Source organism: Nipponia nippon, unplaced genomic scaffold (genome assembly GCF_047370975.1).
Source record: "Nipponia nippon isolate SJK-2023a ecotype South Korea unplaced genomic scaffold, ASM4737097v1 scaffold_1, whole genome shotgun sequence".
NCBI lineage: Eukaryota > Metazoa > Chordata > Aves > Pelecaniformes > Threskiornithidae > Nipponia > Nipponia nippon.
Window position 1 is genome coordinate 140,429,675 of NW_028262290.1, and position 24,476 is coordinate 140,454,150.

At 39.9% G+C, this 24,476-nt stretch overlaps 1 protein-coding gene across 1 annotated transcript in view; it reads right to left on the reverse strand.

The window, feature by feature from the left end:
- Positions 1–3,178: 3,178 nt before the first annotated feature.
- COL1A2 (collagen type I alpha 2 chain) overlaps positions 3,179–24,476 on the reverse strand; it is a 41,537-nt gene continuing 20,239 nt past the window's right edge. The window contains exons 24-52 of the mRNA XM_009466601.2: positions 23,768–23,821; positions 23,277–23,375; positions 22,436–22,489; positions 21,692–21,745; positions 21,512–21,565; positions 21,359–21,412; positions 20,481–20,525; positions 18,742–18,840; positions 17,866–17,973; positions 16,444–16,497; positions 15,822–15,875; positions 15,194–15,247; positions 15,031–15,084; positions 14,821–14,928; positions 13,777–13,830; positions 13,630–13,683; positions 12,557–12,718; positions 11,032–11,139; positions 10,493–10,600; positions 8,720–8,773; positions 8,507–8,614; positions 8,268–8,321; positions 7,808–7,915; positions 7,079–7,132; positions 6,838–6,945; positions 6,168–6,414; positions 5,554–5,744; positions 4,191–4,433; positions 3,179–3,599 (exon numbers count right to left, since the gene is read on the reverse strand). Of these exons, the coding sequence (XP_009464876.1) occupies positions 3,453–3,599; positions 4,191–4,433; positions 5,554–5,744; positions 6,168–6,414; positions 6,838–6,945; positions 7,079–7,132; positions 7,808–7,915; positions 8,268–8,321; positions 8,507–8,614; positions 8,720–8,773; positions 10,493–10,600; positions 11,032–11,139; positions 12,557–12,718; positions 13,630–13,683; positions 13,777–13,830; positions 14,821–14,928; positions 15,031–15,084; positions 15,194–15,247; positions 15,822–15,875; positions 16,444–16,497; positions 17,866–17,973; positions 18,742–18,840; positions 20,481–20,525; positions 21,359–21,412; positions 21,512–21,565; positions 21,692–21,745; positions 22,436–22,489; positions 23,277–23,375; positions 23,768–23,821 (2,745 nt within the window). The 3' untranslated portion in view covers positions 3,179–3,452. The remainder of the gene's footprint in view (positions 3,600–4,190; positions 4,434–5,553; positions 5,745–6,167; positions 6,415–6,837; positions 6,946–7,078; positions 7,133–7,807; positions 7,916–8,267; positions 8,322–8,506; positions 8,615–8,719; positions 8,774–10,492; positions 10,601–11,031; positions 11,140–12,556; positions 12,719–13,629; positions 13,684–13,776; positions 13,831–14,820; positions 14,929–15,030; positions 15,085–15,193; positions 15,248–15,821; positions 15,876–16,443; positions 16,498–17,865; positions 17,974–18,741; positions 18,841–20,480; positions 20,526–21,358; positions 21,413–21,511; positions 21,566–21,691; positions 21,746–22,435; positions 22,490–23,276; positions 23,376–23,767; positions 23,822–24,476) is intronic.

The following is a 24,476-nucleotide window of genomic DNA, read 5'->3' on the forward strand; positions in this document are numbered from 1 at the left end:
TTATCTGAATGATTCCCCTGCATTCTGGGATCACAGGCTGACTGAGAGGGAGTTGTGCTCATGGAAATACATGCTTATAAAAGTGTAAAGCAGCCCCAAGAGCTGTTGCCCATCACAACTAGTAAAATTCAGGTGTCAAGAGGACTACGTAGCAAGCCCAGTTCCTACACACAGAGACCCTTAAACACTTCTGAAGACTTTGTAGTAAGATTTATGGATACAGTAAGGAAATTTGCACTGGAGACTTCAGGTTTCAGCTTAGATGCAATTCAAAGCACCTACTGACAGGAGCCTTTTAATGTCTTTTCATCTCCTGGGGAGATGGCATAAGGAACTGACAGACAGGACGCATTTATTGACCACACAAGTGGGTGATCAGTCCCACAGAATCCAGGGAGGAAAATGGTCTGAATGCCGCAGTACTTCAATTGACACGACCATACCACGGCCAAGCACGGTGTATGTCAGTGGCCCCTTAGTCTCTCCAGCCCGCCTTATGCAGCTTCTCCAGCAGTTCTGTTCCTACGCAGTACAGCCAGGGCTTGCTGCAAACTTTATCTTTCAGGCAGTTACTCCAGCTATTTTCCCTTCCTTCCAGGTTTCTTTATTGTTCCAAATGCAAACTTTAACTTATTTTAACCCTATTGTTTTATGCTAATGGTCTAGTTGCATTACTGCTGATGCATACCTGCTTACGAAATTCCTAAATTCTCCAGAGAGAATCCTTACAGGGAGGCAGACCACTCCCAAAGATGATTAAACTCACTTCACCAGAAGTTTACTCAACATTTTATATTCCTGAAATTAGACAGTATGAAGGTTCCCTGCGCTGTCTGCAGTTCATCTCACCTATGTCCAGCTACGGTCCTTCAGAGGAAAGACAGTTTCTTCAATATTGTGCATAGCATAAACAAAATGGGTTATTGGGTAGTAAATTCTGGTGAGCTCAAAACCTGCAGGCCAAACTGAGTCTCTTCTTGGTGCTAACGAGGCTAGAAGTTGTGAGGTAGGTGCTATGTATTTTTTCTGGTTTAATTTCCAAATGAGTCCACTTTTATGGCGAAGGTGTGAAAACACGGAGTAATTTGGATGTTACCGATGGGCTGGTAGAAAGGAGGTGTTCTCTGCCTAGCAGGGCATGCCGTGGAATAGATCAGAGAGCAAAGGAGAAATCAGAAGACGACAAAAGAGAGAGCATTTTCCCTTTGTAGTTTCCTTTCTAAACTTCAAGCGTTACTTTATCTGTGGGAGCTTTTTTCCTCACCAGGCAGCAATAGTCCACCTCCTAGTCCTAGCAATAACCTTCGCATACATCCTAGTGGATTACATAGACCAAGGGATGTAATTTTGTCTTTCCAGCCCTTGTAGGAACTTCCTGGGACGTAGATAATCTATGTGAGAAAAGAAACTCTTACCATTTTAAAGCATTTAATTATTTTCTTTTTACAACAACATCAAAAATTATATTTTGAAATAATAAGACAATGATTGAAATACTAACACTCTAAGAATTGTCATGGTCCAATGAATAAATGCAGGTGTTTACCTGCAGCATGTTTTACTCACTCAAGAAAAAAGGGGCTATATTTTATCATGGCAATTCCCCTTCTGTTAATCCAGCACACAGCTGTGGGCACTTCCCCTTTTACTAATTCAGCACGCAGCTGTGGGGACACAGCAGCTGCACTTAGGGCCATGTTTTGATACTTGCCCTTTTTTCCTTTATCAATTCATTGCAAGCAAGAATGAAAAATTTTCTTTAGGAACAGTTTTTAGTGCTTATTCCTCCTTGCGCTGTTTGGAGCTGCCTTCAGACTCTCAGCCACTAACCTCTGGAGCGGTGCTTTCTTCGGGTTACAGGGACCTTCTTCGGGATACGTCCTTCATGCTTCCCTGTGGGGGTTCCTGCTGCCTAAGCCTGTCTCACCTCTCCCCTTACCTGCTCTTGCTGTTATCCTCGTGGTCCTTCGTGTGTTCTCCCAAGCACCTTCCCAGTTCCAAAAACATGGCTGTTGGAACTGCAGTTCGGTGAGGGTTTTCAGGAAAGCACTGTACGATAGCAGTCTCTTAAAAGGCCTCCGGTAAGAACAGTCTTTGCTTCTTGTGGTGGTTTTCGTAACAGTAAATTACTAAGGTTAGCAACAGCAGATAGTTCTGTGTCTCCTACAGAACTGAATGCACTGTAAGGGCCTAACAAACCCTGATCTTCCTGACAGGACAACTGAATGTAGAGATTCCTTGCGTGGACTTCTGCACATCGCTTCAAAAGCACACAGCGCAGTTCTGCCGATTACAGCACGGCCTCAGCCAGCACAGCTCTCTCAACACCAAGGAGCTTTCTGTCTTCACGTGTAAGACAGAAGCCTCCTTTGCCTTCTTTCGGCGATTAGCATTTGGAAAAATGCTTAGCATTTGGAAAAAAGGGAAGGAATTATTTCTGCTTTTGAACTTCTCATACTATGAGCACAGAGTTTCTTGTGGCCTTTTCAAACGGTGGTGTTGAAACAGAGAGTTGAATAGGCAATCACACCCATAAGACAGTTGTAGGCAGACTTCGTATACTCTAAGCAAATATTTTACAGCAACGGGCTAAGATAGTTGCAGTAATGCGAACGTATTGTAAATTCTGGGTATGACTCTGCCAATGCACCTAAGCAAGTAACTTAACTCATTAAATAGTTTCTTTTGGAACACTGGACATGCTTTATTTCATTTTTTTCACAATTTATTTAAACATCTCACATATACAAAATACATTTTCTTTCTTTTTTTGAGAAATGATGATTTTTTTTTTTACCCATTGTAGAAGATGGAAACGAGATTTGAAAGCAGGAACACCTGATTTTGGAGGAAAAGGACAAAGATGAGGAAAAATGATCCACATGCTTAAGCTGCGGGTGAGACGGGACATTCTAAGTTTTGAGACAGACTTCAAAGAAACAGAGGAGTGACACTTTAAATGCTACTAGCACCATCAGAGTTCAAGTATTGGAAAGATACTGTGTAATAATGCAGTTAGCACCACTGTATTTTGAGTGGAACTGAAAGTACCTCAGATCGTATGGAGAAGTACCTACATAAGATGTGGATCACACTTGATTTAGTGTATGAGGTAGTTTAAACCTTTGGAAGTCGTGGTTTTAAACTTCCTCTGTGGAAGATATTCAAAGGCCACAAGTGGTGCAAACTTTCATGATTTTTTATTTTGGTTTTTTTTCTTTACAAAGGTTGACATTTCCCAAAACAAGGTGTTAAATCTTGAAAGACTTCCAAGTCCTTTTGGGGCTGTATTAAATTTCATTGCACAATGCTCCAATCAATTCTTCTCCTTCTCTTTCGCCCAGAGTTTAAGCAAGTAGATGAACAGAAGAAATGGAAGGAGTCAGCTTTCATTACAATAAGAAATGACAAGAGAATAATTTGGGAGAGGCTTTAAGTTAATTTTAGTTCATTCATTTGAAACAGACTGGGCCAATGTCCAAACCGAATTCTTGGTCAGCGCCGCCAATATCCAAAGGTGCAATGTCAAGGATGGGCAAGCGAGATGGTTTATTTGTTCTGTATTCAATGATCGTTTTGCCCCATTCATTGTTCTTTCTCTGCAAGAGAAGATTCATTACAATTGTTATTGCATTGTTCATAGTATTGAGAATTGTTTCACCTGAATGGATAATTTCTGAAAGAATTTCATATTAATTTTGCTGCCACTGTTTGCAAATCAGATACCCATATCCAACTATTTAGATCTCTGATACAGAGAAAATATTTACTTCAATATTCCGAAGTCATATGTGTGATGCTTTACATGAAGTACCATATTGTTCACACTGATGTTAAATCCTCAGAGAACCCTGCCTGAGTTTTTCAGGACTTAAAGATCCTGCCCCTCCTACAGCTTGTGCACAATTTTCTCATCAGTCTTCAGCTTACACAGAATTTGGGTCTGGTGCCTCTGAAAAGCTTTTTGTTTTTTGCCACACTGCGCAGTACAAAGTAGGCTTTGTTTGTACCCCAGTCCTTCCCACTTGTTAAAGATCTGGCATAGTTGGTTTTGTAGGCTATTTACCTTCACTGCGTACAATTTTGCTGGTCTGACTGATAATCTAATTCTGAATCAAAGCACAACTCTGTCCCTAATCACGTGCTTAAGCATGGGCAATCACAGCGCCCATGGTTTCTGTGTTACTTACAGAGCAGCCATCCTCAAGAACACTGAAAGTGAATCTGCTGTTGCCTTCAGCTCGTAGCTCAACATCGTTGGATCCCTGCAGTATAACAGCCTTTTTAAGGTTGCCGGTTTCCGCATCCATGTAGGCAATGCTGTTCTTGCAATGGTAGGTGATGTTCTGGGAGGCATGGTTGGCCAGCAGACGCATGAAGGCAAGTTGGGTGGCCATATCCTTTGAGGTCACTCCTTCATCATTGTATTCAAACTGAAAAACAGAAAGGAGCCCAGTCAATTGTATTGCTGGGGAAAGCTGGATGTTTGTAATGGAAGTATGTGATATTTGCTCTAGGAACATTAAAAAAATAATCACATAAGTCTGCAATCACTTGTCTATTGCAACTAAAGAGCATCAAATAAAACTAGTAGGAGGTAGGTTGAAAACCAGACATGAGTGGATGTAGTTAAATTGTAGAACTCTGTTCCAAGATAGGGTGTTAACTCTTTATATGGATTCAAAGACAAGATCAGACAAGTTCAAGGGAGAGAAATCTATTGTTTCCATAGATACACAGAAACAATGCCTGTCTCAAGAAAACCCTGAATTTTTTTTTTTTTTGAGTCTAATAGAATAGTGTCTGTGGATATTACAAATGTTCACTTCGTTCTTGTATTCTTTTACCGCATCTACTTTTAGCCACTGTAAGAAACAGAGGACCCTAGACTACCCTGGACCCTTGTTCTGACCCAGTGTGATCAATCTGATGTTCTTATATTACAGATCTCGGACACTGCGATTTCATTGTAAGATCAATTCAATTTCATTTAAGAATTATGTAATTAGGTCTCCTTAGCTGTACAAAAGTCATTTATTTGCAATTGGCTGGTACAGTGCCTAACGTGCAAGTAGATCTATTTCTTGGTTTTACTTACACTGGCAATTCTGAATGTTACGGTGGCATACACTCAGGATCTGTGATGTGTAATATAAGTATCTTTCCAGGAACAATGTCATATGTAAAAAATCTCAATTAAAAGAATAAGCAAAGATTGGGTTTTTTTTTACTTTTTCAGACAGTTTCTGGACTGTCTTTATACTAATGTACCATATTTCAGTCCAGGCTTCCCTTAGCAATAGCCATTAGTCATGCTGAATTGATCATTTGCAGACACCAAGAAAAATTAGAACAATACTGAGAAATCCTTTTAGCAAATTGTGATCCAAACCAGAACTGGAGCTCTGTTCCCTTGAGAGAAAAGGTAGTTCCCTTTTTCATATTTCTCCTCTAAGAGAGTTTAATTTATGTGTTTGCTTGCTAAGAGTCAGGGAATTGGGAATTCTTCAGACAGCATTGTAGGAAACAATCATCCTCCCATACATCACTTACCTGGCTGCCACCATTGATAGTTTCACCAAACCATACGTGCTTCTTGTCCTTGGGATTCTTGTTGACATACCAGTTCTTAGCGGGAATATTGTCAGGGTTGGCATGGATGCAAGTCTCACCAGTGGCAAAGTCACAGTATGCTCTAATGGCATCTGCAGAGCAGCCTTGGTTGGGATCAATCCAGTAGAAGCCTGCCATTGAGGAAAGAAATGCGAACAATAGTTCACTCAGCCTAACATTTGCATTCAGTTTATATTCACTTGTTTGATGCAGGAACTCAGAGAGAGGTCGTAAATATCACAACTAGGTACAATATTAAGGTGATAACTGGGATAAATACGTATTTTAGATTGTTAATGTATAAGAAACTGTATTTGAAAGCTAGGGTTAAATATTTTTGTATTATTTTGAAAAAACATTGCAATAATCGCACAACAATAGCTATAAAGAGCTTTTCAGAATGTCCATGTATCTGTTTTCAGTGGAGGCAGAGAGAACTTCACTGGTCATTTAGTATCTTCACTGGGTGGCCAAGGATACCATTCATCAAAGAAAGCTAATAAGCTGGAAGTACTCCCTGAGCCAGAAAGGGCAAATATCTGGCACTAACATACCGCTGCTCCATTTTGGGTGGCTTAATCTTAGGTCACGGCAGGTGCGAGCTGGGTTCTTTTTGGAGCCTTCTGGGGTCAGCAGGGTCTCAATTTGGTTGTTCAATGTTTTCAGAGTGGCATCAACTTCATAATCCTTGGGTCTGAGAGAAGGCTGATCAGCCCGGTAGTATTCTGCATCATAGCCAACTTCGTATCCACCACCATTGGGACCAGGGGGACCAGGGGGACCAGGAGGACCAGGGGGACCCTACAGTTTTTTGAAAGCAAAAGACAAGAAGCGTTTTATTAGACATATGGCTCTCTCAATTAAATGCTTCCTCACATGCATAGTCCTACTTAACTCCTAGCACCCTCAGCTCTAATCTGAGGCAGCACATATGGACCTGCCCTGTGGTGAGTACTATGGGCTCAAGCAGTAGAAGATGCACAGTGTAGGACTACCACATCTTTTGTGTATTTGCTGTCTGGCCATAAGGAATGAACAAGGACTTCAGGTTTAGGCCTATTAGGAAAATGTTTAATGTTAAATAACAACAGACCTCTGGAAGTCTTTTTTTTTTATTTTAATAAATAAAACCACATCTTTTCCTAAACTGCTAGGCTTTTGAAGTGGTTTTCTTGTAACTGTGACATAAATATCTTACATCAACAAAAACTAAGTTATACTTACAGCAGGGCCTTGGCTACCATGAGAGCCACGCACACCAGCAGGGCCAATAGGTCCGGGGAGACCATTGCGACCATCTTTACCAGGAGGACCAGAAGGACCAGGTGGACCCTAAAAGGAAACTCGAACAGTTTAATGACAGTAGAAAACACTACAAATAGAGATTCATATAAATGGGAGTGTGCACATATATTGCACAAAAGGAATGGGAGAGTTATTTGAATATGTTCTTAAATTCACATACCCGTGGGCCAGCAGGGCCGTTGTTACCAGGAGGACCTTGATCACCATGTTGGCCCTATTGGGACAGAAACATGCATAGTCATTAGAAAAATGCAGTGGCACATATTTGTATTAGCATGATTCCAGACGGAGCTATAGCCAGCATGTGTATTTGAGCTCAGAGAATGGGAATCTAGGGCTAATTGCATTTATTAGTGGAGTTGGGGTACGAAATGCCTGTTTTGGGGAGGAAAGAGAGAGACAGCGTAAAGAGGTATTTAAGGGGATAACATATGAAAGTCTCTATATTGTTTCTTCAGATTTTCAAAGGCTTTAAAATAAAAATCAGAATTCCTAAAGGGGATACCAGAATTTAAAGGGAAGAAAATCTACAAATTACTTCTGCTTCTCTGTGATACAAAAGGCTTTACAATTTCTGGCCAAAATAAGAAACAATATTAAAACAAAGACAGAACTTTTTGAATTCTGTGCTAGCCAAATGCCGTTGAGTTTCAGGGCAACTAATGGTACTCACAGTTCTAAAGCCAACTGTGAATGACAACAGCAAAATTGGCTATTTTATGTGAAGAGGGTTGAGTGTTAAAGAGAATCTTACGGCCTTTGAAAGATGATGCAGAGTAGAGTAAGTGGTATCAACCTGCTGGGTTGTGCATATGTAATTCTACACTAGGGTGACCTTATTTCCTTTTTTTGCTCTTTATATTCAAAATACTGAAAATCATTTACTTACAGCAAGACCAGGAAGACCCTGCAATCCATTGTGTCCCTTCAAGCCAGGCAGACCTCTATGCCCCTTATCACCAGGTTCACCTTTCTCACCACGGGGACCTTGTGGGCCCTAGGAAGGAATATAGGTGACAGAGGAATAAAATAGAAGGCTTCAAGTATATACTACTGTCAAAGCAAGAATTAAGCATGAGCATTCTACATTATTCCATAGATTGCCCCTGATACATATACATATGTACACTCTGTTAACACACCCAGAAAGAATGTCAATCCCAAAAGCTTCAAGATGATAGGTGCCATAAGAGAAAATGCTGATCAGGATTCCAGGTCTATAAATATTTACAGCTCCTTAAGCACTACTTTTTGGGCCCATATCTTGAGCACAGTCATGACTCCTTATTAATAAAGCACGTTTTCTCTTCTTGCATCAATGTGGTAATGTATTTAGAAATCAGACTTACAGCAAGACCTCTTGGACCAAAAGCACCAGCAGGACCGACAACGCCAGCAGGACCCTGAAACAGGAATAGAAAATGCATGTCACTGCAGTATATTATACCTAATAAAGGTTCCATGCTCAACACATCTCTGCAGAAAGTAATTATCCACATACTGTAGGGGTTTGATGTATAATGTACATACATGATGGACAAATGGTAGTCCCATGTTAATCAAAAAAATTAAGGTCTCATCAACTTACAGGATCACCACGGTTTCCAGGCTTTCCAGAAGGACCAACTTGGCCATGAGGACCAGGAGCACCCACAGCACCACTGGGACCAGGGTTACCAGGAGCACCACGCTCACCCTGGGAACAAAGGAATGCAAAGGGAGAGACAGTTTGTTACTACCGACTTACACATATTGCAGTATTTCTTCCATGATTATGAAATAAAAGAAAAGAACAAGTTACCTTGAAACCAGGAGCACCATCACGGCCTGGAGGACCATCGTTTCCAGGATTGCCCTGTTAAAATATCATGAAAAAGCATTAAATTCCATCAACCTTAATCTCTCACAGAACTGTGTGTCAGTCTAATTGCTCCCAATGAGAGTAAGAAGATATTGAGATGGGATAGCATAAATCTTGAAGATTTCAAGGAAACAAACTCTTCCTTATAGATGCCACTCAAATCCCTTAAATATATTAATGTTCTCAGAAAAATAAGATGGTCTTCAAATATTTTAGGTCTTACAAGTTCAGTATAGAAGAAAATTACTAGCTTTTGCTGTATTTCTCTAAATGAAAAGGTCAAGACAATAGTGGTCTTCATCTAGCTTCCACTCTTGTAAAACTGAGACCTACTTTTTAGATGAAAAATGCCAGTGGCGAGAAAAGGACTTCAACAGTAGTCACAGCTAAATTACTTTGTTGTAGTACTTCACAAGCTTAAATGGCTTCCTTTGTGAATGTTAATTTCACTTCAACTGTGTACAGTTCAACGCTGTGTACACTGGCAAACCTTTTCCTTCAGAAAATTCCCATGGAACAGAAAATTTATTTCTTTTTAATACTTACAAAATAAAATTACTATTCTCTGATCTCTTTGAAATCCTGTGTGTCTCAGGACTCGCAGGGGTCCCATATTAACAATGCTTCAGGTTACCAAATAAGCTTCCCTGATAAGGCCCAGAGAAAGCTTTATATAGTTACCCTTACAGGAGACCAGATAGCATGTTAATACTCTACTTTAACTGTTCTTATAGTGTGAGTCATGTATAGCCACTGTATGGCGAACTACTAGCTTGGATGGTTAAATTAGATGGATAAGTTTATTTACTGCTCTTTGAAGAACTGGGTGCAGGGCCCTACCCTCCAAGTAATTACCCATAAGGCAGGGCATTAGAAGGAGCAATTTGTTCCACTCCAGTGTTCCCACATTCCCCCTTCTGCACAGGACTCAGGTCCTCCATTGTGTCTTAACCCGCGTTGATCTCTGCAATTCAGCAGTACTTGCCACACAAGCTAGAGTTTGTTCCATCATGTTTTTAGCCTACAAACATACTTTACATTTTATGGTGAGGGAATGAACATTGGGAAACATTATGTAGCTCAGCCACAATGTTAAAGTGTATCTGTTTTGTTAGGACTCCAAAATAGTGCCGAGTGTTGCACAAGTCCAATAACTAAATTCTAACATTTTGTGTAATGTGCTTCATATGCCTTCTGAGTGGGCCTTAAGTTAAAAAACACTTTGTCTTTAATACCACGGACCACTAGATCCCTCAAGTAAAACTGACTGCAATTTTTATACTTCCCTGAAAGATATGTATATTACATCTAACATGGTGCTTAAAAAAATCTGCTGATAAGAAGCTTTCCTGATATATTCTTCTCTATAGCCAAAACTTTATCCCCTGGGATGTACTATTTTTCCCAGCTCAGACAATGAAGTAACCTTTTTCTCACTCCATCTTTCTTGGCAATTAAGTAAAAAGTCAAAAGATTCTGATAGTGACTCCAGGATGTATTTCAGACACAACTTGTGCCTTGAAGAATTTGTCACCTAGTTGAGGGTGCGAATCCATGTCTATTTGAATCCTGCTATAGTTTTCCCTGAAGACACCAGAAGGCACAAGTTTGCTAGCAGAACAACCTCCAGTTGCATCCATCTTTTCTGTGTATTTGTCTTTGGCTCAGCACAAAAGAAAAGCAATCCTGAAGAGGAAATAAGACATAGCTTACATCACGACCAGCTTCACCAGGAGCACCATTTGGACCAGGAGAACCCACAGGACCAGAGGGACCACGGGCACCAGGAGGACCAGAAACACCCAGGGGACCAGGTTCACCCTAATACAGGAACAGCGGTAACAAAATGTGACATTATAATACAACACAAACCAGCCTTACAGAACTTTTGGCCTATATCTGAGAGAAACATTTCTCTGCAATCAATTCTGGAAGTGCAACAGATCCAGGACACAAGAAACATACCTAACTACACCAAATATTAGCTTCATTCTAAATTTTCTACCTCTTCTATCAGAAACCTCTGATGCCATTCAAAAATATGTTCACCTGCAGACACAAGTCTTGTTTGTCCGCAGCAAGCAATAATTTCTTCCACTGCTCTAACTGTGTTAGGTTCATATTCTCTGTTTGCAGCAGCAATGGAAACAGCAGGATCTACATCTCCTTCTCCCTGGTTTCCCTTAAGAGGAGACCTCAACTTTTTTCTTTACACCTATCTGTTCAAAGCAGTTAACTAGTCATATACTCACTGTTGCTCCAGAGATGCCTGGAAGACCACGTTCTCCCCGAGAGCCAGGCAGACCAAGGATACCAGGAGCACCAAGAATACCCTGAGGACCTGGGGTACCAGGAGGACCCTATGACATGAAGAGAGTATTATTTATATTAACAGAGTAACATCTATTTTTATGGCCCTCCACATTTCTCATTTGTTTTGCTCTACAACAGTACCAACTGCTTTCCAAGAATCTCAGTGTGTGTCAGTGCTAGTTCCTGCATGGAGGAAGTTGTAACCAAGCCATGAGACTTTAAACTCCAAAGCTAAAGGTCTGTAATAATTAATAACGTAATGCCGGTTATACTTCCCTCACAACTGTTTTCCAGTGAAAATGCTGTTTCTGGACAACACTATACACATGCTTTTTCCCTTCCCATTCAATAACAGTAGGTGATGCATGAAAACTGGGGTATCTCTCAGTATGGAGAAGATGACTATGTGAGGGGATTCCATAGCGAAGAAACTGATCATCTGAGACTGATCCTGAGACAGCCTTAGAAGATCTCTAGGTGGTATCTGACATCTCCAAACAACCCTTAGAGCTCTCTACTGACCATCTGAAAGGTAAAGGTTGTTTAGTGACTCTTCCACTTCCTTAAAATTTGAGCATATGTGGCGCTAAACTTGGCATAAGTAACCATCCTGACAGACTACCCTAAATTATTATCCTAACTTACCGTCAGGCCTACAAGTTCAATTATGTTTTTCATAATTGAAATTAAATTAGGATATAAAAATTAGAAAATATATTGCTTTATACTGGACATTAAAGGGCAAATTTTCAATTGTCACTTTCAAAATCTTAACATACATGTCTGACAATGACACTGAAGATTTCATTCTTAGCTGCAACTTCTGCAGATCACAGAAGAAATGTCTATAAATTTTTACTGGGAAACAACAGAGTGGCAATTCACACAAGTGCATACTTCCATAAGACAGAAATGTGTCTGACTTTAAAAATGTCAGGAATTCTGGATGTGCAAGCTTAAAGACACTCAAAAGTAATTTATTTATTTGCATAATTCTAAGCCACCCTGGGGTCAGACAACTTTAACCTTGTAATCCTCCCAAATTTCTGATGCAGAAACGAATTGAGATTGTTCTAAATGGATGTTCACATGTTCCTCCTTTTTCAATCCATGATGCTCAATTTCAGAGCAGGAGACTCTGCTTTGCTTTCGCAGACTAAGTAGCAATTTCTTCTGCAGTTAGCCGTGTTGCTTTCACTTAGGCTACTTGCAGAGAAAGATGCAACTCACCATAAGAAAAAGAGAGAGAAACCTGACCCAGAGATCAGGTTCACTTTTTATGGCATGTTTGTCAAACATGTCTATAAACAATTTTTTGAGTCTCAGTGGAGCTTCTACTTAAAAGCTTTGCTAAATTTGTGGATGAAGAGAAAAGCCCTTCACAAATACCAGAAGTATCTTAGAAGCCATAACATTTACATGAAGAGAAACATTTTTAACGAGATATGATAGTCAATAACTTACAGCAGCGCCAGCCTCTCCAGATGGACCTTTCTCACCAGCAAAACCAGGTGGGCCAGCAATACCTTGTTCACCAGTACGGCCAACTGGACCAACATCACCACGTAGACCTCTAGCACCATCTTTGCCAGCTGGGCCAGGAGGACCAGGGGGACCAGTGATGCCCTAGGATTGAGTACGAATATGATATCGTTACAATATAGACCCATTAACTGGGAAGAACAGAGAAAAGTTTCATTTTATGTCCATGTACAAAAATTGTGCTTTGCAATAAACAGGTTATCAGCTGTTCTGAAGCAGCAACTTCTATTGCTTTTGTTAGCAGTGGATAGCTGGAATCAGTAGAATTATTGAACTGAGAAATTTTTTTTTTTTTTTTTGCTCAGTGCAGGTGAAAGTGGCAAAATTTGGCAGGAAAATATTGATTTGGCTCTGGAGACATTAATTGCAACTACAAAATCTATGAGAAAAAAACCTCTTCCAATTCAACAGGATTATTTGCTTTGGATACTGGGATTTACAATATATTTAAGTGTAGGGTATCTAAGGAAAGAAGTGCCTTTTGGTAAAGGTTGGAAACACCTTTGAAAAGAAAACTACAAATGTGAATTTGAAATGAGAATTTTTGGCTGAAAAACAAAGAAGCAGGGATTCACATTCTTGAACACAATGAGAGGTTGCCCTACTTGAGACAGGGGCTGGAGCTGCAGACACTTTGGAAAGTGTGGACAGAAGATAACCTTAACATTCTTTTTCAAATAGGACATGATCTTCTTATTCCACTCAAAATCAATGGCCATGCAGTTGCTCATGGTGAACAAAAGCAAAAGAAAAAAATGGTTAGGCACCTCAAGATGAAGAGGGATGCTTAATGGATTGTTAAAAAAAATATAAAAAAAAAAAAGACCTAAATGCATAACTCCCACGCTGGGAGTTTAAACAGTTAAAAGACTCTTTCTTATCTCATCCAGTCCTATAAGGATCTGAGGTGATTCCAGTGACAAAAATGAGGATTATCCCTAACCAATGCAACTTCTGACTTATCTCCCATTAGAACTTCTTCTCTAGTTACTTACAGCAGGGCCAGGAGGACCAACTCTTCCAGCAGCACCAGGGAAACCAGTCATGCCCTAAAAATGAAAGTGAAAAAGAAGATTTGGTTTAAAGGAAACAATGACTTCATGAAAAGCAACAACGTCAGTGCCAAAAGTCTGAAGACTTACAGGAGGACCGGCATCACCACGAGGGCCAGCAGGACCAGCAGCACCAGCGGGACCCTATGTATGAAGGATTGAAAAAGACAGATGAATCAAGCAAAGACTGTTAATGTTCCCTATTTAGAATAAGGGCTCAGTCTCACTCTCATGAAAGTTAAGGGCGATTTTGCTTTTTACTTTAACAGGAGGAGGACTGGGCCCAAAACCACAATTCCTGTCCTGATCCTAGGGTAGTAAATCCTTACAGACATTTTAAATCAGTATCGTAAGGACTGAGAAGAGTTGCATAAGGCATTTATGATGCAAATGAATTTGCCTTGCAAATGTTATGTGCATCTAAGCAAATCTGGAATCAAAACGTGAAAGACACAGTAAGGCAAAGAACAGCAAGTCCTCTGTTTGTTCTGTATGACTAATACAGCCATGTAGCGCAGGGCCTGGTATTGCTCTGTTAGAAGCATACAGTAAGAACCCCAAGCCATGTTATCTTGCAACACTTTACAGTATTTGAAATACCAAGGCCTGACTTTCTGCATCATTTCAACCAGTTCCCCAATAATGGGCTGCATGCATGTGAAGCAGTATATACCTTTGGGCTATAAAGGTGTTAGCACATTAAAGGCCTGTGTGCAAGTGGGTGCACAGACAAATTTGCACATATGCTTCTGGATGACTGGGTCTGAAAGTCAGACTGTGACAGCACATCCTGTCTTTGAAAGGAAGATACCATCATCCTCAGCTCAGAACTTACCCACAATCACCCCCTGAATGGTCCAAGATAGACTGATTTTGCTGATCTTCAGGGCAAGTTGAAAACTATTTTTTTTTCTCTTCATTTCAGTTCCAGACTCACGATCTGAGCCCACATAAATAGATTGACAAAGTTTACATAATGTGTGAAAATCAGTATGGTGACTTTCCTCACAGCCTAGTTTGAAGTTTTGTTTCTTTTTTTAATTACCTTTTCCAAATTCAAGGCCTTCAGGCTAGCATATTGCTTGCATAGCACAGTTAAGAACCATGCATTTTACAAAGACACAGTTCACTTACTGGTGGTCCAGAAGCACCAATTGGGCCAATAGCACCTGTTGGTCCACTTTCACCCTTGGGTCCTTTAGGCCCACGCTCGCCTTTAGCACCAGGCTGACCAGCTGCACCCTATGGGCAGAAAAACACACAGAACAAGGAGCTGGAAAAGCATGGAAAGGAAACAGAGGAATGGCATGGCATCAATAAGAGGAAAGTGCAAACAATACTCACAGGAGGTCCAGCAAATCCACTAGGACCTACGGGACCAGGCTCACCACGTTCACCCTAAAGACAGGACAAAAAAGAGAGGATTGGTTGGAATGGGCCTTAAAATGGGTATTTTTCTGAACATCATGTCTTTGACACAGGAATAGTTGTAGAAATTGCTACTTACAGGGATACCACGGGCACCAGCAGGACCAGCAGGACCAGCAGGACCTCCTTCACCCTAAAACAGATGGCAGAAAACATTATGACGCTTTGGGGAAGGCCTCACTGCAGTCAGAACAGGGGTGATCTTGTGGTACAGACGCATATAGCGAGTCACCCCGTGTCTCCAATGGAGAGGGTGTTACTGAAAATGCTTCTGTTTTGACCTGCCCTGTATCAATAATTTCTAACAATACTCAGACAGGATAAAGAATCATTCCGAGCTAATGTGTGGTTGTTCATCACATCAAAACCTCTTCTCACAGTGCGAGGAGGATTGTGGAGATTAGCCTCAACTGGGAAGAATTCAGGCAAAGCCTAAATCAGAATCTTCTCCCCATATAACCCACTGCCATGTAGATGTGCATCCCTTCTCTGCCCTTTTAGGAAAAGGTTTGGGGTGTTATGGCAAATTTCACTGAATAGTTCTACAGTTCCAATACCGCTTGCCTCCCAAATCTGACAAATTTGCAGAACTCGTGCACACTAGAAAAATGGAAGTGGTTTTTATGGAACTCCGCATCTTAAATATTCATGCATTGGTAAACTGCATAAACAAATGAGACACTTTTTCATTCAAACAGCAGACTTACCCGATCACCAGCACCACCAGCAGGGCCAGGAGCACCAATAGCACCAGGGAGACCCTATAGGTCAAGAGACAGGACACCATTTCTAACAAAATGTAAGCAGGAGTGACTACTTCTAATATTTTTTCTCTTTCCTCCTGGAGACAGGTGTGTGACTTTCTTCCAGCTGTTTTCAATATAAAGGACACGTGATTTTATAAAACAAAATCTATTCTCTTATTTTCCTTCTTAAGTATGAATTATAGGACAGGCAGCCAAAACTTCAAATTAATGATAATTTTGTGTGGCTTTGCAGGCTGCCTTTAGAATTAGCTGTCTGGGCACAGCCCATAAAGTTAAACACAATAATGTCACACTGAACAACTGTCTATGAAATACAAGGTTCTCTGCCCATGTCATTTCTCTGCTTGTGTGCATGAGAAGTTACCATTTTTCTCTCTCTCCCCCCAAATTCACACACCCCTGGACAAGGGGCAACAAAATCATATTGATTTGTATCAGAAGTGAGCAGGTATAAGAGGAAATGCAATACCGTGGGAAATGTAAAAGTCCTGAACATCCTTTTTAGTCACTTAAGTTCTGAGGTGTAGCAAGGTAAACTCAAATAGAACCAAAAGATACTTACACGAGCACCATCTCTTCCTGTTGCACCAGTATCACCTCTCAGACCTGGGGCACCCTAGAACACACACAGGGGAAAAAAAGCATTATATTGGTAATGAACACAATAGTTCGTATGAAAGAAGTCTTGAACTGGTTGCTGAGTATCCATGTATTACTTGCATATCATGTGAGATGCTTATCATGCTAGTTTGTTTGGGGAATGGACTTTGATTATTATTCATTCTTATTGCTGAGTATGTAGTGATTTGCAAAGTGAGAATCTGCAGACAAAGGGGACTGACAGGCTTTTCAGAATTATGAGCCTGCCTCTTTCATGGGAAACCTATTTAGTTTCCCGCAGGCGGCAAGAATTTTGAATGGAATTAAAAATTCAAAACCAAGTTGATGCATATTCCAAATGATTAACGTAAATCCCTGCTCAAAATACCTTTTCTTTTGGTCAAGAAATAACCATACGTAAAAATTCTTTTGGATATTCATGTTATGCTTTCTATTTGAAGCAGGAAAAGAACTGTTAAAAACAATTATGTCATATGAGTGGTCACATAAAATGCCATATGTTTTGTATAACAAAAAGTTATGTCCAGGACATCACTAGTGTCAAGAAATCAGACCAGCACTCTGTTCTATCTATTTCTTTTTAATACATCCTACTCTTCTGCATTAATCTGCATGTCAGTGTGTAGTGTTTGATAAAAAGTTGCAAGCAATTTTTGTCTTAATTTCCTCGCAACTCCATTTATGCTAAATGACTGTGGATTTTTTTAGTCAAAACAAAGCAAGCTGTTCTAGAAATCTCAGTTTAGAGTTTAAATAATGAACAGAAGAGAATATGGAATGAGATGTACATAACAAGATAAAAATCAGTTTTATAGGCAATTATATGGATAAAGCAGAGGTAGCAACAGGACTTGCAGCCAGACTTCACAGCTTTATATAGGGGCTTACATTGGCTAAAATGTTTTCTGATTTTATAGACAACTATAAAATCACAAAATTTTTCTAACTGATTTACTTATATCATAGTCACTGCACCTACAGCAGTCAAGGATTTGATCAGAGACTCAGTCCTTTGTGATCAGTAGGCCCATTCCTATTATAAAGCCTGTACTCAAAGACAGCTTCAGTATTTCTTCCGTAAAGATAAGCTTATTGTTAACCAACCCTGTGAAGCACCAACTGCCGCTTAAACGAATACCAAATGCTGAGCAAAGATCAAAATACAACCTTAGAAAAGACTGTCAGTCTGTTAGACCAACAAAACCTCTACTTATTGACTACTAATGAGTCATCATGTAGTACAGTCTCACAGTAAACTAAAGTTGCATTGGGGTAACCTGCAGGTTTTTTTAAGTTAATTAAATTCAAGCATCTCCTAAACCTGTGCATGCCATAACAAAGCAGGTTAGACCATCCACCTTACCTTTTCACCCTTGCCTCCTGGAACACCAGCAACACCTCTCTCTCCTGGGATTCCACCAGGGCCAGCAGGACCTGGACCACCAGCAGCACCAACATTGCCAGGCTCACCCTAGCAGCAACAGTGTACCATGTAAGACAGGTCAAATCATTCACATAATTTGGAACAAAATTTTGTCATTACTACTTTGCCCATCGTTCTGCTTGCTTGGAAATAGTGTGAGTAATAGTATTTCATCTTAAGCTATTGTACTTATTTTACTTTTTCAGCTAGTGAAGATGCCAGATGTGAACACTCTCTCTGATTCTGTGGGCTCCCGAGGTTTTAGGAAGGCTATGTGGTTTAGGAGGGGTTTAGGAGGGTTATGTGGACTCCCATATTCCAAACTAAACTTTTGTGGAAAGACTACCCACAAAAATATTGAAAACTAAGACCCACATTCAATTAGCATCAAGCCAACGTTATTTTGGTAGATGGCGGCTCATTATTGTGCTAAAGTTTTGGGGAAAATATTGCTTACTAGACACAAGAACTTCCTGTGTAGAAGTAGAGGTGGGAATAAACAGAAGTCAGCATGAATTTTGGCCAAAATCTCGAACCCTATCTTAAAACAGAATAATAGTATGCCCAGCTGACAAGCTGTATTCAAACTGATTCCAAACTGGAGTTCCCCTCCCATTGTCTATAGCGCTAAACATAAAAACCTTTAATATTGGTCTGCACTAGCAGGGATGGAACTTTACCATTTGAAGAAATGAGCCAGTGCCCACGGTGTATAGGTAACTACCTGTTACCAGTAATCACTTAGGCTTTGGAAGGTTTTGGATTTCCTTCATCAGGAATTCAACAGTGAGGCAATGGCAGCTGGAAAAGGCCTACCTTGTTACCATCAGGGCCTGGTGGGCCAGATGGACCACGGCTTCCAATGGGACCAGCAGGACCAACAGCACCGCTTTCACCAGGAGGACCACGTTCACCCTGCAGGAGGCAGTCTGATTTGAGTTTTTCCTTGAATTGTTCTGTAGCTGAGAGGTTTAAAAGCACTGACCAGTAGCAATGACAATGCTATGCATTTTTAGCGGAACAAACCACTAAGAACTATATTAGAATTGTGCGGATATTAACAAAACTGGTCGTAAGAATTGGATGTAGCTTTTGACACAAATATAGCAAAGTGAAGTACTGAAGTACATCATGATAACAGCTGACAATTAAAGTACAAGTATTTCTTGAACATGGATTTTGGCTAATGTGCTCATTCTGGTAACAGTATCTTGCATTCTATTGTCAAATGATCTTCTGATACCAATTTGCGGGCAGACAATGGCTTCTAGTGAAATTAGAGAATTAGAGCCACAGTAATTGACAAACAGTTATTTTTACAGTGCCAAATGCCTGGTAAATATTGGAGAATAAAGGTGAAAGCTAAAGCCTACTAATGTGACCTGTATGTTGTAACAGGTATAGGGATAAATTCTGAAACAGACGTCATCTGGAGACATGGAAGTAGCCAGAAGCTGGGCTTAAATGCACAATAGATCTATCAAAGGTAGAAATATCAGTTTTACTAAAGGCATCTCAAATTATCCCAGTGTGATCAAGTTGGACATTAGTGAATAATCTGATAAGGCATAATGGAGATTTTTAGTTAATCTGGGAGTTCGAATGAGAACTATAATGTGGTCAGAAAGGACTCAAGGAGAGGTATCACACTGCTGAAAAGCACCAATGATGCACCAACTTATATTGTAGTGATGTTCCCCAATTAATATATCTTTTCATTATTTTTACATATATTTTGTTAATGACAGAGAGGCAGAAAAGGAAGATAGATATTTATGAAATATGCAGATATCACAAAGGTGGAAGCTCTTGTCAACAGGAAGAAGGGTTGGCATATTACAGAGGAAGAAGTGAATAACCTGCTGGCTGGCTGTCACAGTAGGAGTGGGACAAAATTCAAGAACGCAAAGTACCAGGCCATTTGTTTAGGTACCAAAAATGAGTATTTGTGCTGTAAATGGGGAGTTCACCTGGTGAAAATGACAGAAGGGGAAAGGTGATAAACTATAGCCAACAATATGATGCAGACATGAAAAAGGCAAATGTGATCTGGCACAAGCGTTGCGGTATTTTTAGGAAGTGTTAATTTTGTTGTACAAAGCATCAGTAATCCTACTTTGAAATACTGAATGAAACACACTCTGGCTGGGTACGAGATGCTTAAGGCAAGCTCGAGTAGAGACAGGTAACTGCTACTGCAATGATAAAGGGAACTTGGATTGCATAGATTAGCAAAATGAAAGTTTAAAGAGGACATGGTTACAAATACAGTCTCAGGGGACTATATATAGGGAGGAAAAGTGCTATTTAAATTGATGGACGTGACTGATAAGAATGAATGGAATATTTGTCATGAATACATTTAGTCTGAAAGTCAGAAGAAAAGAGGAAGCAGTAGAAGTAGTTTAAATATCAACCTGTTGTATATCAATATGTTGTATTCGGTAACTGAGAAGAGCCATTCGTCCTGAGAAACTTGGAAATGCATGTAGTTACTATAATAATTGAACACATTATTAAGAAAGTCTGTACTAGATTTCAAATGGGTTACTCACTCTTGGGCCAGCAGGACCAGGGACACCAAATTCACCATGAAGACCCTAGAAGAGAGTAGATGTATGGGTAAAGCTTACTTCTAAAGCACACTTGTTAGCTTAAATTGTGCTTTTGTTTCTTAGCGGTAAATAGAAATGCTTCTCAAATTGCAGCAGCGTATTGAAAATCTTCAGCCTTTTAGATACACAGAAACAAACCCTTTTCATGTAGCTGCACAATATCTCAAAGCACACATGAAATAATAATTTCTCATCTGAAGAAAGAGTTAGCTATTAAATTCCAAGCTCATTTTTCAGGTACGTGCAATGTAAACTCTTTTACAGGGACACAGAGGGATGTAACTATAAACTTTAAAGGTGGTTATGACACATAGGACACGCAATTTGCGCTTTACGTCACATTTCTTAACTGCGCAGAACCTAGAGCCTGAATTACCACTGAGCTACCTCAGTTGTATGCCATTGTAAATTCACTAAAATCAGTTGAGGTGCAAAAGCATATAATTGGTGTAACACAGGTTCAATTGAACCTTGAAGATTTCAAAAGAAATTTGAAGTAAAATATTTTTCATGTACTGTCTTGTCTTTTGGGGAGGGGGCATATTTTATTGCTGCTTAAGGCCCAAAAAGCAAAGGATTGGCTTTGCTCAGTTTCATACGAAAACTTTGTAAAAAGAAGTATGTTGCAAATTCCAATGGACCTTCTTCATTTGTGGCTAGCTTTAACAAAAGGGACTATTAAACTTTGCATATAACACGTATTGCTTTGTTTTAGCAAATGTATCCAACAGGCTCTTGCTTCACCACATGTGCAATTGTAAACATAATGCTTATGCAATGCCTGCCCTGACTTGTGAAGTACTATAACTGTCACTCACCCTTTCTCCTGGTTTACCAGCTTCACCAGCTGGACCTGAGGGACCTGGCAGACCCTAAGTGTAAAAAAACAAGAATACAAATAAAGTTAAGGCAGAAGCACTTCATGCTTTGTAAACCATAGGTAAGATTGAGCAGAGCACATAGTTACTTACCTGGAAGCCAGGAGGGCCAGCAGGACCTTGTTCACCCTTTCCACCTTGGTTGCCCTGGGTAGAATGAAAAACAAGTGATTAACTTGGAAGCAGAAATACAGGAAAATGGACTTTAAAATGTGAAGTCCCATTGATGAAAAGTAAATCACAAGTTGGATCTGTGTGGAGGCTGTTACTTACAGTGACTCCAGGAGGACCTTGAGCACCGTTGTTTCCCTCTGGACCAGGAGCACCCTAAATGTGTTCAAGTAGAAAGATGTTAGCAAAGTTTTGATTTGTTTGAGGAACATTTCTCTAAAGTACTTCCGTGCTAAAAGTCAAAGGTCTCTGGCTGCATATTTTTAACTCACACCGACACACTTAAGGTAAAGTCTGAGGTTTATTTGACTTAACCATTTGCTTGTAAGAGCTTCACTATCAAAAGGTACTAAAGATGCTTGCAATTTTAAATTCTAGTGATTGTTTTAGTTATTACAGCTCATTCATCCTTAAGGAAACTTCTTTTGGAATTAGAGATATAGGAACTAGGCTGATAGACTGCATTTTTCCCATAAGAGACCAATTATTTGATCCCATAAACAGAAGATTTAGTAAGTTTCAACTATCAGTAAGAAGTTGGAAATATACAGGATAAATTAGAGACCATGCAATGTACTGAAAAATTTGCACCGGAAGTGCTATTTTCTCCTCTTCACAGGATGCTAATACCCCATAATTAATTACTCAATTAGTACCCAAGAAGAGTAATTTTCATTTATGCCTTAATAGTCCCCACTGACATAAGGCTAGATGAATGCATTTCAAAGTGCTTTTCTGTTTCATCATCTATTCATGCTTGCACAGGGCAATGCAATCTTATTACAGAGGTTTTGAAAATCCACTTTTTTCTCTCTGAAGGCTGATAAAGAAAACATATCCACATACCCGTGGGCCAGCAAGACCAACATTGCCTTTTTCACCAGGTTTGCCAGGTTCACCCTGAAGTTGAAAGAAAAAGATACAAAAGTTAACCAAGACTTCGTATCAGATTCAGTTTAGACTACTGTACAGAGACTGATGTTCTCCTCGCCAGAAGATTTATTGTAATATTTCTTTAACCCTAATTAAAAAGCGCACAAGCTCCGTCTGGCTTGTTGAACCAGTTAGAAAGAACAGCTACACAAATAAACGTCTTTTCTTTTCAAAATTCCATTCCATTATTTATTGAGATCATAAACCATGACACTTTGCATAGTATCGTATGCACGCTATATATATGTGTGTGTTTGTGTGTATGTATAGCAACACCACAGATTCAGGAGATGATCATTGTTATCTGTGGCCTCTGTGTGACATGTCAAGAGCCCCACTGAAATCACTGGTAGCTTTTATTCTAGAGTGAATGAGCTTTGGATTGTGCTCCATAAATAACAATACTCTGGAACCGAAACTTAGGTTTGGTGACCAACTTTTACAGATCAGTTACTGAAGTGTATACACAGAAATGATAAAATGGAAATACAAAAGTTATAATATAGGTATATATTATTCTAATCACTTCAATGCCCAAATATCCCTGAAACAATTAAATTGTTTTTCATTTGTTTAATCATATTTTAGATAACTGGAAAATAATTTACAACAGAATTCTTGAATGTAAGTAGATGCCATCCAATAACCAGTACAGGATGACCCAGGGAGATGTGTTTCATTGTTAGAGTTGGGGATCTACAGCTTAGTCTGGAAATACCTTCACAGTCATGCAAAATGTCTGTACTGTACTTACAGTGGGACCTTTTGGTCCAGGGAATCCAATGTTGCCAGGCTCACCTCTGTTACCAGCTGGACCGATTGGCCCAACCCTACCATCTGCTCCAGGGAAACCCTAGAAAAAGAAATCATACTATTAAATGGCTGGGGTAACTTAACTGGTCCTTAGAGTTCAGTTTTAGAGGGAATGTGTACTGATAGGAAGCAAATGCCATTTAACTTTCAAATAGTTTATACATTGCATGCTCATGCATTGCTCCATTTTTCTCCTTTTTGTAGAACTGTGTATTTCTTCTTCCCTTTCCAGGACATAGGCCTGATCTGAGATCCACAGAAATGAATGGGAAGTTTCTCACTGATCTTTTGAGTAACACGGTAGTAAAATCTTGCTGGTTTTACACATAGTTGTGTTAGAGCTCAGTGCTGAGATGTCTGCTTTTTAAAATTTCAGTTTACATCTATGTTTCTCATGCACTGGGGAAACAGAATGAAAAGCAGGGTACTTACAACAGGACCTTCCTTGCCAGCAGGGCCTGGGCTTCCAGGCTGACCTGGGAGACCCTGAGAAAGGAAAGATTTCATGTTTTTTGAAGGACCAACTCACCCAGCAATTAATGATTTTTTTTTCCATATGCGCGTGCACACACACACACAGATGCTAAGTTATCAATATACATTGTGGAAGCAGGACTGTATGTCCTATCAAGTTTAAATCTAAAACACACAGAGGTTTAATTTGGTGGTGTGTACTCCCATGCCAGTTGAAAATCAGTATAGGTAAGCACCTGTTTCACTCGGATAAACTCCCTTAGGCTCTACTTTAGCAGAGAATGTGCTTAAACGTTTGCAGATGCCTAATAGTTTACACATGCATTGAAAACTCTTTCACTTCATGGCATGGGGTGAGAAGAGAAAGAGTAGATTAAAGAGGAAAAAAGACAATGACATGGACATAATCTGGCTGGAGCCAGCACCACTGAAGTGGATGGCTGTTTTCAGTGAAATAATTTGCAAAATAAAATTAAAATAATTAAGATCAGCCTTCTCACATCATTTTAGTAGGGTTTGCTTTTCTTTTAGTTAGTTACAGAGAACACACACATTTCAGCTGTGATCTTAATGATCACACTGTGTAAATAATCACAAGTGGAACCTCCTCTCAGAAGTCAATGTAGTACCCAGTACGAGGGGGCACTGCTTCACAACAAGACAATCA